This window comes from Bos grunniens, chromosome 6 (assembly GCF_055505025.1).
Source record: "Bos grunniens cultivar Pamir isolate PY7600 chromosome 6, Bosgru_T2T1.0, whole genome shotgun sequence".
In the NCBI taxonomy this organism is placed as follows: domain Eukaryota; kingdom Metazoa; phylum Chordata; class Mammalia; order Artiodactyla; family Bovidae; genus Bos; species Bos grunniens.
In genome coordinates, this window is record NC_141170.1 from 46180789 (window position 1) to 46197607 (window position 16819).

General features: G+C 42.3%; 1 protein-coding gene across 10 annotated transcripts in view; it reads right to left on the reverse strand.

Annotated features, from left to right (window-relative positions):
- Window positions 1-2753: 2753 nt before the first annotated feature.
- Window positions 2754-16819, reverse strand: part of CRACD (capping protein inhibiting regulator of actin dynamics) — a 279409-nt gene continuing 265343 nt past the window's right edge. For all 10 annotated transcript variants that reach the window (XM_086405649.1, XM_086405653.1, XM_086405655.1 and 7 more), the window contains 3 exons: window positions 8562-8752; window positions 7701-7863; window positions 2754-5665 (listed from right to left, as the gene is read on the reverse strand). In XM_086405649.1, the coding sequence (XP_086261775.1) occupies window positions 5505-5665; window positions 7701-7863; window positions 8562-8752 (515 nt within the window). In that variant the 3' untranslated portion in view covers window positions 2754-5504. The remainder of the gene's footprint in view (window positions 5666-7700; window positions 7864-8561; window positions 8753-16819) is intronic.

The window sequence follows — 16819 nt, forward strand, 5'->3', positions numbered from 1 at the left end:
ATGTCATCCCAGGACATGGCCTGGGCTGCTGGTGGAACTTCAGGCTACAGGATTGTGGCTATCTTGGATCTGCTGCTGCCCTGGGTGAGGCCGGTCCAGAGGTTGGAGCTGGCTCCCTGAACAGTAGAGCCAGGCAGGGCTACATCTTGGGGCTAAAAACTAAAAGGAAGATTCCACAAAGGCCCTTGCCAATACCAGTGCGTATGTGGTAGAAGAAACTCCCAAGGATGGCTGGTGCCAGTGTCTGCGTCCCCAGGGTGAGCTGCAGCTGCCTCCTGCCTCTGAAAGACTCCACAATCAGCAGGAAGGTCTGACCTAGGCTTCTGTCAAATTATCTCTTATGCCCTGAGTCCCAGAGCATGTGAGATTTTATATGTGCCCTTTAAAATGAATTCTCTATTTCCCCTGGCTCTCTGGGAGTCCTGAAAGTAAACCTCACTGACTTTCAAAGCTAAATACTCTGGGGGCTTATCTTCCTGGTGCAGGACCCCTGGTCTGGGGAGCCCAGTTTTGAGGCTCAGACCTTGTAGTCCTTTGGGAGAACCTTTCTGATATAATTATTCTCCCATTTGTGGGTCTTCTTTCCAAAGATATAGGACTTGACCATATCTTGAATATTACCATTTATCCATTTTGTTGTGGCTCATTATGCTTAAGTTATGTAAGATCTTTTGGTAGGTTCCGGTTGTTATCATCAAATGTTCTGGAAATAGTTGTGATTTTGGTGTGCCTGTGAAAGGAGATAAGCTCAGGGTCTTTCAAGATGACTGACTGCCATCATGGTCAGTCTCCTCCAGAGTGAATTTTTAAAAGAATATTAAGTCTCTTGCAGAATTATAGAGGGCTGGAGCTATACAGCCAGGAATAAGGAATGCCTAAAATCATCATATCATTTTGGGCAGAAGACAGCTGCTGTCCTTGAAATTAAATGCTTACTTTATGGCTGACCCCACTAACACCAGACACTGTTCCCTATCACTACCAGACTTCCTCACAGTTCCCCCGTCTTTTGGTCAGTTGCTCCCAATCCACAGTCCCTTCCAATTTGAGATGACACATGTTGTCATGCCCACCAGAGTACAGGAAAGCACCTAACAGGCATTTCAACTATAGTAGGAGGTGAGTGCTGCCCTCTACTAAGACCCACAAGATGGAGACTTCCCCAAACTTAGAAAGGGCATTGAGGGCATGGTCAGCCCAAAAGAACAACATAACTTCTGCCAGGTTTTAGATCCATGCTGCTTCACCTTTAATGTATTCACCACCTGGAGCTGTTGCTAAATGCCTAGTCCAGTTGAGAGGAAAGGGCTTGGTTGAGCCACACTGGGACTTAAGGCAAAAGGGAAAATAAGTAATACTGACCCCATATTTATTTAAAATTTTGATACTCGTTCATCATAGAATTTCCATTAATCTTTAAAAAAAATATTGCATTAAAATAGCACTTCTCTCGATTACTTTTTTAGCACCCAAGGCAAGTGCCTTGCTCACATTACTCCATTTGCCCTCATCTGGCCCTGTGAGTCAGTAGGTCTGGTCTGGGGCCCTAAGCTGTGTTTCTCACATGCTCTCAGCTTGTGCCCATGCTGCTGTTCCATGGCCCATACTTTGAGTAAAGAGGTTGTAAGATCATTTTGTCTGAGACACTGCTGCTGCTGCTGCTGCTAAGTCACTTCAGTCGTGTCCGGCTCTGTGCGACCCCATAGATGGCAGCCCACCAGGCTCCGCCGTCCTTGGGATTCTCCAGGTAAGAACACTGGAGTGGGTTGCTATTTCCTTCTCCAGTGCATGAAAGTGAAAAGTGAAAGTGAAGTCGCTCAGTCGTGTCTGACTCTTAGCGACCCCATGGATTGCAGCCTACCAGGCTCCTCCGTCCATGGGATTTGCCAGGCAAGAGTACTGGAGTAGGTTGTCATTGCCTTCTCTGTGTAAGTGTGGTGAGTGGCACTTTATACACCTGGTCTAATTTAACCGTCCAAAGAATCCTGTGAGGTTAAGATAAAGGTCTATTCATTTCAACATCAAACATTACCATGTGGTCACATAGGTATAACACCTTTATGTCATGAAGGGCAAAAACTCATTCCTAGAACATACACTGTGACTAGCAACCACCTCCCCTGCAAAAGCGGCCATCTCCTCAGAGGCTTGGGCTGTCGGGAAGTAGTTCAACTTGGTGTTTTTCTCACAAGTGCAAGCCTGTTAGCATTTTGCCAAACACACGTATCAGTGTGTGTTTCAACCTCTGTGAAGTCAATGCAGAACGTATGGAATGAAGATAAGTACATTTTTGGTGTCTGAGACACAGACCAATTCAAATTTAGGATTCAGATAAACATTTTATTTGTCCCCTACTCATTGAAGTGAAAAAGTGGAAGTGTTAGTCGCTCAATTATGTCTGACTCTTTTCGACTCCATGGACTGTAGCCCGCCAGGCTCTTCTGTCCAGGCAAGAATACTGGAGTGGGTAGCCATTCCCGTCTCCAGGGGATCTTCCCAACTCAGGGATCAAACCCGGGTCTCCGGCATTGCAGGTGAATTCTTTTTTTAATCATCTGAGCCACCAGGGAATCCCATTTTATTTGTCTCCTACTCTATTTTTCTCCCAAAATATCTAATTAAAAAATAATAAGGTACCCTATAAAATGCCTTGAAATTTATCTTTCTTAAAAGTAAATATGAAGTCTCTGTAGATGGTCACTGAAATCGGTAAAAACTTCAACTTGAAAAGGAAATTCCATCAGTGCCAAAGATCTTGTGGGTATTTTTTATTGAAAGGTCTTTTTCCTTCAATAATGGACATTTTACATTAAAACTTTATACAACCAAAATCTCAAAATAATATTAAAATCACACTAAGGTATTTTCATTGTTAAGTCTACTACATTTTATTGTTGATAAAAATATTGCAAGACACTTGTAATTCTAATGTTTCTGCTTTAAAATAAGCAATTAAAACTAAACATCACAAGAAGAGACAATACATACTACAATTTGCTAATAACTGGCTAAAATGATAATTTAATAGTAACATGTATAAGAAACAATTGCACTTGAAAAAAAAGTAAACAAAAAACCTCTAGTTTTGTATATTTAAGTCTTATGAACAGAGGTTAATCATCTATAACCTTGCCAGAAGTGTATATTTGTTAAAAAAAAAAAAAAAAGCTTGTGTATTTAACTAGCAATCATTCATTTCTTTTAAAAGTCTTGAATTCTTATATGCTTTACAGAATTTCCCCCATAGTTTGTTGATCAGAAAAGACTGCAACACAACTAAAGAAAAATAACACTTCATTGGTATTTAGTGCAAATTTGGAGTAATTTTTACATGAAGTATTAAACATGTAGCCTTTAGAAGTTGCTGGAAGTGCTATGACTGTCTTTTCTTCAGTATACTCTTAAAGATTTTGATGGAAAATTTTTAACTGAGGTATTTCTCCTCCTTTGCATGGGCTCAGTGGGAAGCCAGTACAGACTTGACTTATCTACCATTCTTTGTTAATGACCTGATCTCTTCGCCTGTTCTCTGCCATTACTGTGATTGTTATTCAAAGCTGACAGCATGAAAGAAAAAGTCAATGCAGAAGAATTAAAGTAGCACTATAATTCTAGGGCTCTAAGTGGAAAGATTCTTACTAAAAAAGTGTTATATTTGTGAGGAAATCATCAAAGGTAACAAATGCCTACATATTTGATTTAGAAATGAACAGTGTGGAAAACGTGCAGTGGAATATTAATTGCGTCTCATAGCCATTAAAAAAATTAACGTCCCATTGATTCTGTTGAAGGTCCACTATATATGTTAACTCCAACTTGCAAAAGTACAACTATCCATTTCACCACACATTCCAGGTACTACCATGAGGCGGCCAGGTACTACCATGAGGCTGAGCCATTGTTTCCAGAAAGAAGATGCCTTGTATATGGTAAATATTTTTGCACTCATCCTTTCTTTAAGGTACATAATAGAATAACAGCACATTGTCATTGCATAAATAAGGAAAATGATACTAATAAAATACTAATAAAATGTGTTTTTGTAGGAGAGAAAAAATGGGTGTAATTCCTTCCCCTGCTGCACTAAGCAAAGGATTTGTATTTAGATTTTGAAGTCAGAATTGAAGAAAAAGGGACTATGTCAACATCATGAAATGTAAGTTAAGTCCTAGCAACGTGTGGGTTTGCTCTGTGTTTCATGTAAAGCAAATTTAGGGAAATAAAAGTGAATATATGTGGCTTTTAAATTGCCAAGCCCCCCCACACCTTTTAAAAAATCTCATGTATATAATAACAAGGCCACTTAAAACTCTTGAGATGTTTTAATGCTATTGAACATTTGACTCTAAATATGAATTAGTTGGCTATGGTAAAGAAAGAAATTCCCCACAGGAAGTCCTTAGTACAAAAGGCTTCAAATCTTGTCTTAACTGTTAACTTTCCCTAGTGACTTCAAAGATTTTCAGAGACATGTAATGTCAGTAGGCTCTTGCACTCCATAATAAATGGTTGGTTTGGAGGCTGTTTTATTAGTCTTCTTGTCTCACTTTTGCTGCTTTGGGTGAAGTGAGCCTCCCCTTCAGAGTTTTAAAAAGTAGGTAGCACTAGAAGCAGTGTATCCTACGCTTCTCACCCTTTGTGATGAAGAGTTTTTACCAGAATATACACAATCTGGCCTCATCCTTACAGGATATCTGAGTAGGTCTGGGATAAAGCCTGAACTTGTTAAGAATAACTACACTAAATGGGGATTCTCAGAGACACAGAATTTGTAGTTTTTTTTTTTTTTAATCATTTATTATTTAAACATTTAAATTAAAACGTTCCCTAGGAGACAGCTGGGCCAAACGGTTAACATGTCCCTAAGGAGAGTTCTGGTATAAAAGGGCCTGCAGCTCAACAGCACACTACAAGAGTGAATGGTCTCGCTGTGTTACAGTTCCTGGTCGGGGCAAAATCATGAGAAGCAGAGACGGGCACAGAGTTGAAAACCAGACTTTTAACTTGCCATTCCCAGTGGCTGCATTCAGGAGAATAGGCATTCTTGTCCTTTCACTAAGACTTTAGAAAAGGGTAGAAATCCCCAAGCACATGGTAAATAAATGGTTCAGAGAAAAGAAATTGGAGTAAAGAATCAAGAAAACCATTAATATTACAAAGGTTGGCAAAAGGACATGTTCTGAATGGTGTGTGGGGGTGTGTGTGTGGAAGGGCCATGGCAGGCTCTTGTGAGGTCTTAGTCGAGAGATTTTACTTCATGTGGTCCCTCGGACGGAATTTTCTCTTCAAAACTAGGAGGAGCTCAAGGCACCAGGACCTAGGGTTGTGCAAATACACTCTTTACAAGGAACACCACCAGTTCAGTTTCTAAACATTATTTTAGAGCCTATAAAACATGCTTCTTTTCCCTAGTTTGGTTTTCTTTACCTCATATAAAAAATAAATAAATAAAAAGGGCAAGAGAAGAGCCAGTGACTGCAATAAGAATGGATAAGAGTCACTCTTTACTTAATAATCTGCGGACAGTCGCTCCAGGCCTTGGCTTTCCTTTTGGCCAAAGCCAGCCAGGCTGGCTCTGTTGACACGGGGGCAGCATCTGGGTTGGAGAACCTCTTTGTGACTTCTTTCACCAGTGGCGCTGGGGGAGCTGAATCAGAGATCTCCACTGGATTTTGAAGGAAAAGGAGAAAGGAATATAAGTCAGAGCCACATTTTTTTTTATTTATCACAAGTATGAGATTAAGAAAGCAAAACCCACTGAAGCCCTGAGCATCTCTGGCAAGAAGAAATTTGGGAAAGAAACCTATGTGATCCTAACGGCTGCATACAGAATTACAGTGATCACAGTGCAGTCAATCTTAATTTCAAAGAATTTCTAGAAACCCAGTTTTTTCTGTGCTCAGAAGCTATGCCTGCACAATAATAGTAATAATAGGTAAATTCTGTGATTCTAAGTCATGCAACCAGTCAACTTGATGAAGAAAAAGATTAAACCAGTAGTTTGAAGTTTGAACTTGTTAGCTGGTAAGTTTAAAAGCTACTTCCTCCACCAAGCATGCCCTGGGTCCCTCCTCCCTCCAAGACCTGTGGATCCTTCCTGCTGTTATGACTCAGACTTGTCTAACAAATTCTTTTGTCTCCTATCACTATTTATCAGACCTCAGAGGCTTTGTATGGTGAGGGCTCCCATCTTATTTTTGGGTCATATGTAGTACCTATGGCAATGGCCTTACAGGTATGCAGAACTCTGGAAATACTGATTAAAAAGACAAAACTTCAGAAGAAGGCTTGCTTTATTAAGGTGGAGCCTCTGAATTGCATTTACCCTTTGGTGTCTCTAAGAAATCAGGCAGACAAAGGTTGATCTCGTTGTTGACTTTGGAGAATTCTGAAAGAATTCTCTCTTGACCCTTATCAATATGATGTTTAGAATCCTTAATTCCTGGGTATAAGATCAAATGAAGTCCCTTGGAAGTTCTTGAGAAAATGTTCCAAAGTAGTTTTCAAATGTAAAGTTTTTTTCCTCCACACCAAATAGTAAATATAGCTTTCCTCATGAGACCTCTTTACATTTCCAGACATCAGCTAGCAGGTATTTCTTAAGGCATAAAAAAATCTTGGGTCTAGAGGGTGGGTGTCCTCTGAGGAACAGATAGGGCTGCCTACTGGGGAAAACAGGGACCCTAAGAGCCCGCGAGAGGAAGCTCTTTCAAACTCTCCATCCTCCAAGTGACTTGCAATAAGGAAACAGTCATAAACATTATTGGATCATTTTATCTTTTAACAGGATAAAGATTTTTTTTTTTTTAACTTGCCCATGTCTCTTACATGTCATGAATTTGTATGAACACTGCTGTTGTTCATTAACATCAGGGACTTAGAGCAGAACAACTGTGCTCTCTAATGTCACACCTGAGTCAGAAGTTAGCTATCTGAAATCACATCAGTGAGAAGGGGCCAGCCCACTTTTGCCTGGAGCATCTGAGCCACTTGGATCACCATGATTCAGAGAAGCAGTTTCCATTTCTAGCCAGGGCAGAGCTCCAGGTAGGGGATTTCTCATACAGCTTTTTCACACTGGTCTTAAGTATGTGGCGTCAAAGGAAACAGGCTCCTGAATCCGCTTTTCAGCTCAGGCTTGATGTCAACTACTTGGCTTTGAGACTATCAAAAAACACTGGCTCCATTTAAATTCTACCTAAAATTCACCCTTTCCTCACATCCTAATATAATCTTGTCTCATCTTTTGTTTAGACGGTTCTTATGGTATGCAGTCTTCCTTGCTACAGGAAGTCAAAAAACCTCATCTTGTTGGACCACAGGCAATGGAGGTGGAGAAGGCTCATATTACCTTGTTAAAGGCTCAGGAATTTAACAAGCCACTTGATATCACATTGGTAATTTGAAATTAGCCATGGTTGGGAGTATTTACACCACAGAAAAGGACAAATACTACAAATCACAGGTATCTCTAATCCCTGAAGACCTGACTGTTAAATGTGTATCATCACCCCACTGATAGTGGGTATGTTTCTGATGATATTTATCCATGTCAGAGTTTATGAATGGGGTGGCAAGACAGCTTGTGCTCTGAAATGCCTAAAATGCTGTGCTAGTTTTTACACTGGAGGAAATAAAACATGCTTTAAGGGAAAAAACCTTTAAGTACACTTAAGTAGAAATGGACCTGTTCTCTCTACCTGTCACTGATGTAGGAAGAGTGCTGGCCTTTTTGAGTTGTTCTCTGCGCTCAAGCCTGGACACTGGTGTCTCTGGCTTCTTCTCTTCTGGCTGAGTGGTGGGCTTGTGCAGGGAACTAGCTCTGCTGACGCTGCTGCTTCCAGGCTGTGGGGTGACACTGACCTGCATGGACAGAAAGTCAGGGAAAGCATGTATTCATCCTAAAGACAGAGAAGGACTGACCATGCAAGGCAAAGCTGCTTAGAGGTTTCCATCAGCTGGCCCCCAGCTTCTGCTCCCAGAGGAGGAGCCAGACTGCACAGGGAGCAGTGTGTGCTCAACCCTGGCCCCCAGCCAAGGAGCAGCTCAGTCAAATGTCCCAAAGAGGGGATGCTACAGGCTTTCCAGGAAGAGTCCCATCAAACTATACAATCAGAGCCACAGAGCAAGACTCCTAATTTCCTCTCGACCCACTGCTTAAAAGAAAGTTATTTTCGTTATTTTTCATATAACTGTTGTGTGCGAGGATTCTGCCAAATCAGGTTAACCTAAGAGCATAAGGAAACCAAATCAAATTTCTAACTGAAAATACCTCTTTGGCTTAACAGTGGTCAACTGATTTACTGCTCTACCATCTAAGTATTTTCCACCATTCCTGGCCAGCCTTTTCTCATTACTGTTGTTTTAAATCCTGAACTAAAAGAAAGCCAAGCTTGGAAGTTCCCTGGCTGTCCAGTAGTTACGACTTGGCACTTTCACTGCCAGGGCCTCAGTTCAATCCCTGGTCAGGGAACTAAGACCCCACGAGCCTTGTGGTGCTCAAAAAATAAAAGAGAGAGTGAGCCAAGCTCAGAGTTAAAGCCGAAGACCAGGCTACTTACTTGTTCTCTGGCGAGCTTCTCTGCCTGTTTGGCCTCCCTGGCCTGCTTCCTCTCTTCCCGAGTTGCCTGCTGCTCCCGAAACCCCTTCTGTTTCTGCAGCGCCAGCGTTATCCACAGTGGCTGCGCGGTCTCAACCTTCTCCACAAGTTTGGAGCCATCTAAGGAGTGTCTGCTCTGAAGCATCGGCTTTTCTATGGGGGAAAAAAGACAGACTGATATTGTGATATACTATAAGAAATACATATTTGATCTTTGTCCCTGTTTCTGGCACTGAATTCCTAAAACCCTTGCAATGTCCTAACTGATGAGAGCATAAAGGTCTCTTTTGTTCTGCTAAATGAGGTGATTCCTGGGAAGCATGTAAAGATGGAGTCTGGTCGGCAATATCCATGTGATCAGAGGGTTAGAACTTTGAGTCCCATCCAGCTCTGGGGAGGGGCAAGGGGCTGGAGGCTGAGTTCAGTCATCAATGGCTGATGACTTAATTGATCACAACTTTGTAACGAAGCATCCATAAATACTCAAAAGGACTAGTCTGGAGAGCTTCTGAGCCAAGAACACATGGAGATGCTGGAGAGTGACTAGCTCGGAAAGCATGGAAGCTCTACGCCCATTTCCCATACCTTGCCCTCTTCATCGCTTCCATCTGAGTTATATTCTTTATATATATATATATATATATACAAACTTTTATGTATGTGTGCGTGCGTGCGTGTGTGTGTGTGTGTGTGTACACACAGGCTTCCCTGATGGCTCAGCAAGTGAAGAATCTGCCTACCAATGCAGGAAATACACGAGATGCAGGTTCAATCCCTGGGTCAGGAACACCTGGAGAAGGAAATGGCAACCCACTCCAGTATTCTTGCTTGAAAAATCCCATGGACAGAGGAGCCTGGTGGGCTACGATCCAAAGGGTCACAGAGAATCAGAAATGACTAAGCACAGCACACATATAAACGTTAAACTGATAACCTCGTAAGTAAAATGTTTCCCTGAGTTATGTGAGATCCTCTAGCAAACTAACTGAACAACGTGGATTTGCAATTGGCATCTAGTTTGGGGGCATTCTGGTAGGACTGAGCCCATACCCTGTGGACTCTAATGGTGTCTCCAGTAGAGAATCAGAACTGAGTTGAACTGACACCAGCTTGGCTATGTGGGACCCACACCCCACCACCCCACAACAGAATCAGTCAAGACAAAAAGCAGGTTTGCCCTGAAACTAACTGCTCACTCATCTCAGTCCCTCATCCCCTAAAACTGTGACATATTAATCAGCCCAAGAAATAGTCAGCCATCCCTTTCTGACACAGTGTGCCAACGTCTGAGTGACTACCCTGGGTGGGAAAGTAGCATCTTCAATGGAAAAAAACAGGAGCATTTCTCTTTCCTCAAAATGGAAGAAAAAATCATCTCCACTGTAAAAAACATCTGGCCTACAGAGGACCCAGGTAGTTCTTTGATTGTTCTTTTTTTTATTGCTTTTTAAAATTTATTTTTTCAATGGAACTTCCTCCTCCCCCCGCCCCAACCCACACTGTCCCCTGACGAAACAAGTGGACCGAATGTATGAAAGAGGAAAAGGGGGCACTGCAGCGCTTAGTGGGGCTGCTAAGGGCACCAGGACTCAGAGGAAGACGGTGAGAAACGGTGGCTTTGGCCCATTGCCCTCATTTGATAGATGTGAGTACTTGAGTCCACAGCCATCAAGGGCAGTGACCGTGGTCATTTAGTGCACAGCTGAAGCCTGAGCCGAGGACTTGTGACTTCCGGTCTGTGCTCTTACCATGGTGGACTGTCTTGCCTGTGCAAGTCAGGGCAACAAGCTTCCCAGGTGGAGAGGATCAGAGGTTGAGTAATTGGGCTCTGGAATTGAGCAGACCTGAGTTTGACTTTATGTGACCCCAGAAAAGCTACTTGACTTCTCCAAGCTTTCATTTTCTAATCCGTAAACTAGAGTCAAGAATGGCACAGGCCTCATCACGCTGATGTGAAGATTAAAAGGGGTCCTGGGTGTGAAAACGTTTAGAACAGTGTTTGGCATATAGTAACTGCTCTACAAAAGTAAGTGTTCTTAGAAATCCTCTGGTGATCCAGTGGTTAGAGCTCTGTACTTCCACTGCAGAGGGCATGGGTTTGATCCCTGTTCAGGGACCCTCAGTCTGGGGAGCTTACAGATTGAGCCACAGACTGGGCATCCCAGTCCTAGTATCTTTTGTGGAGGAGACAAGTCCCCTTGGCTGCTGGAAGAACCTCTGGGACAGAGGGCTGGAGAAGCAGAGACCTACTCATGAGGATGGTGCATGCACTGGCTTGTCAACAAAGTGGAGAGAGCTCTGCACCGGTGGCTGCCAGCCTCCTGCACTCTCCAGTCTGAGCTGGGTGAACTCCTCAGCCTTACTCCACACCACAGTTTGGTGTGTGACCTGGGCCAACTGTCCCCTGGGAAAAGACATAGTCTAGCTACTCAGAGACAGACTAGGGGCCCTGAGATGTGATCTGGATGGGGTGGTGGCCATTGTCAGCATGTGGTTGGGTGGCCCCCAGAAGCCTGCTGCAGTTTTGTCTCCCAGCCTGGCAAGAAAGCCCCACCTGCTCCTCACTGCAGTTCAGTGCTGGTTCTGGAGCAGAATACCCTGGGAGAAAAGTGCCACAGAGGCAGCCAGATTTCTCGTGGCAGCATGGCCATCTCAATTCCTGCAGCCACAGTCTCTCCACTCCACAGCCATACACTAGATCTGGGATGAACACGATGAGGAAGGGACAGAACCCTGGGCTGAGTATGAGCACAGCACCTACATAGGTGTGTAGGCCCTCTGTGAATGCACGGGCTTCACTTGTTTCAGCAATCCCCTCCTTTGGAGCAGGGCGTGCGCTCAAGGAGAACAGAGACTGATCAAGCCTGACCCACAAGGCTACTCTAATGACTGGGGAGCAGACCTCCCTGCTGAAAGTGTGGCAGCAGCCACAGAGCAGAGGGGAAGTCCCATCTCACATCCCACATAGGCTCTAGATCCCCCAGTACACACTCCCTCCTCAAGGTGATAATGGCCAGCACAACTTGAGGGAAAACGTGGCTGGCATCCGTATCAACCCAGCCTTCATACCAAAGACACTGGGCACACATAATCCATACAGGGATGCACCCATGTAAAAATACTCCAAGACCACAACAGATAATGTTTCTCCTAAATTCGTAAAGTAAAATGAAAAGGCAGAGGAACTACTCCCAATTAAAAAAGCAAGAGAAATTCCCTGAAATAATGAAACAGAGCTCACCAGTCTACCCAACCCCAGTTCAAAACAGTGATAGTAAAAATGCTAACTGAATTAAGAAAGATTACTAATAGAAATTCAGGTCACAGTAACAAGGAACTAGAAACTGTAAAGATGAACCAATCAAAAATAGATAATTGCCAAGATTAAAAAAAAAAAAAAAAGGCAATCTAAGAGCAATGAATAGCCAGCTAAAAGACAAAGAATAAGTAACCTGGAAGACAAGAATAATGAAAACCACCCAATCAGAACACAAGACAGAAAAACAAATTAAAAAGAAAATGAAAGCAACATACAAGATCTATGGTATATATAAAACTTGCAAACCTGTTTATAATAGGGGTTCTAAGAAGGAAAAAAGAGAAAGAAGATTGAAAATGTATTTGAAAAAACGGTGGCTGAAAACTTCCCAAAGCTAAAGAAGGAAACAGGAATCCAGGTACAAGAAGCTTGGAGGGTCCCAAACAAAATGAATCTAAACAAAACCACAACCAGACATATCAGAATTAAAATGGCAAAACTTAAAGAGAGAATTCTAAAGGCAACAAGAGAAAAACAGTCATTTACAAGGGGATTCCAGTAAGGTTATCAGCTGATTTCTCTGCAGAAACTTTGGAGGTCCCAAGGGAGTGGAGTGATATATTTAAAGTCTTGAAAGGTCAAAACTTGGAACTGAGAATACTCTACCCAATAAAATGATCATTAGAATAGGAGAAAGAATTTCTCAAACAAGCAAAAACTAAAAAGAATTCAGCAATAATAAATTTACTCTTACAGAAATATTGAAGTTTCTTCTCTAGATAGAAAAGAAGAATTTCTAGGACAGGGAAAATCATGACAGGAAAGGCAAACCTTCAGTAAGAACTGAAGATCACCCAAATAATCCAGTGTGTGTGCTCAGTTGTGTCTGACTCTTTGTGATCCTTTGCAGCCCACCAGGCTCCTCTGTCCATGGGATTTCCCAGGCAAGAATACTGGAGCAGGTTGCCATTTCCTCCCCCAGGGATCTTCCGACCCAGAGATCAAACCCGAGTCTCTCGTATTTCCTTCATTGCAAGTGGATTCTTTACCACTGAGGCATCAGGGAAGCCCCCCAAATAATCCAGTACTTAGATCAAAAAACAAACAAGTGTAAAAGCAGTTATAACTATAATAAGTACTAAAAGGATAATCATGAAGATGTAAAATAGGACAGCAAAATCACAAAACATGAGGGAGGAGAGTATAAAACTAGATCTTTTAAAATGTATTTGAACTTGAATGACTATCAGTTTAAAGCAAGCAGATATAGTCATGGGTCAACATACATGAACTCCATCATAACCACAAATCAAAAACATATAATAGATTCACAAAAACCAAAAATAAAAACTGAACCACGTTACAAAAGAAAAGCATCAAACCACAAAAGGAAAAATAAAAAGAACAAAGAACTATAAAAATTACTGGAAAACAGATTAAAATGGTAATAAGTACATACTTATCAATAATTACTTTATGTTAAATGTCAAAGGACTAATGCTTTCATTACAGGGGGCATGGGTTTGATCCCTGGTCAGGGAACTAAGATCCTGCATGATATGCAGCATGGCCCAAAAAAATAGGAAAACAAAAAAGGACAACCCAATTAAAAAATGGACCTAAGAACTTTCTTGATGGTCCAGTGGTTGAGAATCCACCTGCCAATGCAAAGGACATGGGTTTGATCCCTGGTCCGGGAAAATCCTACATGCTGTGGAGCAACTAAGTCCATGCACCACAAGTACTGAGTCCAAGCTCTAGAGCCCCCGAGCCGAGACTACTGAAGCCCACATACCTACAGCCTATATTCTGCAACAAAAGAAGCCACTGCAATGAGAAGCCTGCCAACAGCAATGAAAAGTAGACCCTGCTCACCACAACCAGAGAAAACCCACATGCAGCAACAAAGACCAGCGTGGCCACAAATAAAATTTTTTTTTAAAAAATGGACCTACATAGATATTTTCCCAAAGAAGATACACAAATCGCTAACAAGCACATGAAAAGATGTTCAACATTGCTGATTATTAGTGAAATGCAAATCAAAACCACAGTGAGGTACCACCTCACACAGGTCAGAATGGTTGTCATCAAAAAGTCTATAGATAATATCGGAGATGATATGGAAAAAGAGGAACCCTCCTACACTGTTGGTGGAAATGTAAATTGGTGTAATCACTGTGGAGAACTTTATAAAGAACCACTATGGAGGTTCTTTAAAAAACTAAAAATAGAACTACCACATGATCCAGCAATTCCACTCCTGGGTATATATGTGGAAAAAATGAAAACTAATTTAAAAAGATACAGGCACCTCAGTGTTCATAGAGGCATTATTTATAATAGTCCAGATGTGGGAGCAACCAAAGTGCCTGTCAACAGATAACTGACTTAGGAAGATGTGGAGTGTGTCTATATTGTATGTTTATATATGGGCTCACACAATACACACACACACACGTGTATACACAGGCTTCCCAGGTAGCACTAGTGGTAAAGAGCCCACCTGCCAATCAGGAGATGTGAGAGATGCTGGTTCTATCCCTGTGTTGGGAAGATCCCCTGGAGGAGGGCATGGCAACCCACTCCAGTATCCTTGACTGGAGAACCCCTTGGACAGAGAAGCCTGGTGGGCTACAGTCCATAGGGTTGCAAAGAGTCAGACACAACTGAAGCGACTTAGCACGCATATGTATACACATGTACATATATATACACACACCACATCTTCTTGGTTTCCTGGACTGGCATGTTGATCAGCAGTGTAAAGACCATATCTCCCTATTGGTTTCTGTTTATCCTATGGAAGAGGAGCCACAGTGGAATATTACTCAGTCATAAGAACAAATGAAATGTGGCCTTTTGCAGTAACATGGATGGACCTACAGAATATTATGCTTAGTGAAAAAAGTCAGAGAAAGACAAACACTATATGATATGCATAATCTAAAAAAATAATACAAATGACTATACAAAAAAGAAACAGATTCATAGGCAAAGAAAACAAATTTATGGTTACCAAAGGCGAGAAAGAGGTGGGAGGGATAAATTAGAAGTAAAGGACTAACAGATACAAACTTCTGTACAGAAAATATGGAAGCAACAAGGGTCTACTGTACAGCACAGGGAATTGTACCCAATATCCTGTAATAACCTATAATGGAATATAATCTGCAAACAAAATACACAAAAAATGAATCACTAGGCTATACAGCTTAAACTGGCACAATATTGTATACCAACTACACTTCAATTTTTTAAAAAATAGAAAATACAGACAGACTCAAGGGAAGCTGGAAGCCCTGTGATGTGATGCAGGGAGAGACCTTGTACGCGTGTCCTCACTTGCTTTGCTCACTTGTACTGAGGATCTGCAGTTCAGTGAGTTTATGACATATCCTATCTTCTTTGAAGCAAATGATCTCTTATGAAATGGACGGATGGTATAATGAAATTCCAGCAAACAAACACAGATTAAACATACCACTGATAATGCAAGCATAAGAACACAGCAAAGCTGTCACGTTCTTTGCCTGATACTCCGCGAAGCAATCAGATCTGACAAGAAGTTGGCCCAATAAAATAAAAATCTGCACCGTGATTTGCAATGTGGATTTACATCCATTGTTGTTTCAGTGAATCTCAGCCTCAGTACATGCAGTGCTCCATCGGTTTTAGCTAATGATGGCACTACATACATACAATTAACAAATAAATTGGAGGTCCAGGCTTAACACTTTTATCCTGATAGGCATTCAGCTAAAGAATTTGGTCAGCCCAGGCCTGGAGTTGTAGTGTAAAACCCCAACAGTCTCAGGTAGAGACCACCATGTGGTCCTTGCTCTCACACTTCTTTTCTACCAAATAAAGAAAAATCCAGTTAGCAGAGACTGTCAGCCCAGAATCTCAATACTGAGAAAGAAAACAGGGGCAGCAACAGGTTTTGGTAAAAATTAGAAGAATCTCTCTAAGACACAGCAGCAGAAAACAGGGCGTTGTTTCTCTGGGAGAAGATAAGAGAATCAGAGAGCAGGTCAGCTGTGAGAGGAGCTCTGATGGTACCACAAAAGGGAACAACACAAAAGCTAAAGTCAAAACTGAAAACAGCAGTTCTGCTTCAAGACGGTGACGTAGGAAGATCCTAAGCTCCACTCTTCCCACAGACAACCAAGTTTACAGTCACATACAGAACAATTCCTTTGTAAAGAGATCCAGAAACTAGCTGACTGACTCCAGCACATCAGGGGAACAGAAACAAAAACCATCCATGGAAATGGGTAGAAGAGGCTGAGGCACAATCTCACCATAAACCCCATCCCCGGGCACAGTGATCCACAACCAGGAGGGAACTCAGTGGAATGCCCACTCTCTCTCTGAGAAGCAAAGGATTTGGACCCCCACCTCTGGACTTCAACTTTTAAGACTTCTACTTCAGTGACCGGCCCCCAAAACACCTAGTTCTGAAAGCCAACGGGGCTTATGTCCACAAGACCACAGGGAATCTAAGGCACAGCTCTTAACAGGCTTGTGGGGACTGCAGCTAACCCCTAGAGCCCAGTGCGGAGGTAAGACAACAACAAAAACCTGAAAATGGGCTCCTCTTCGGGAGGACAAACAGAAACCAATAGGGAGATATGACCTGGTGATGCTGATCAATGTGCCAGTCCAGGGAGCCAAGGACAGCTTGGTTAAAAAGGACGACAGGGTCTTCCATAAGGCAAGTAACCAAACCCATGTCCCTGAGGGAGTTCTTATCTCTGCAAAACCCACCCCAAATCTAAACAATTACCTAAACTTTCCCTAGAAAAACCTGAGGAGCAAATTTTGGGCTATGACTCAAACCTGACCACTTACTCTGCAAAACCAAAAAGTATCAGAGGAAGGTTTTTGGGGCCCCAAAGTCAAACCAAGTGATCACCACACTGCCCCAAACATCCAGTATGAAGAAACACGAGGGGCAG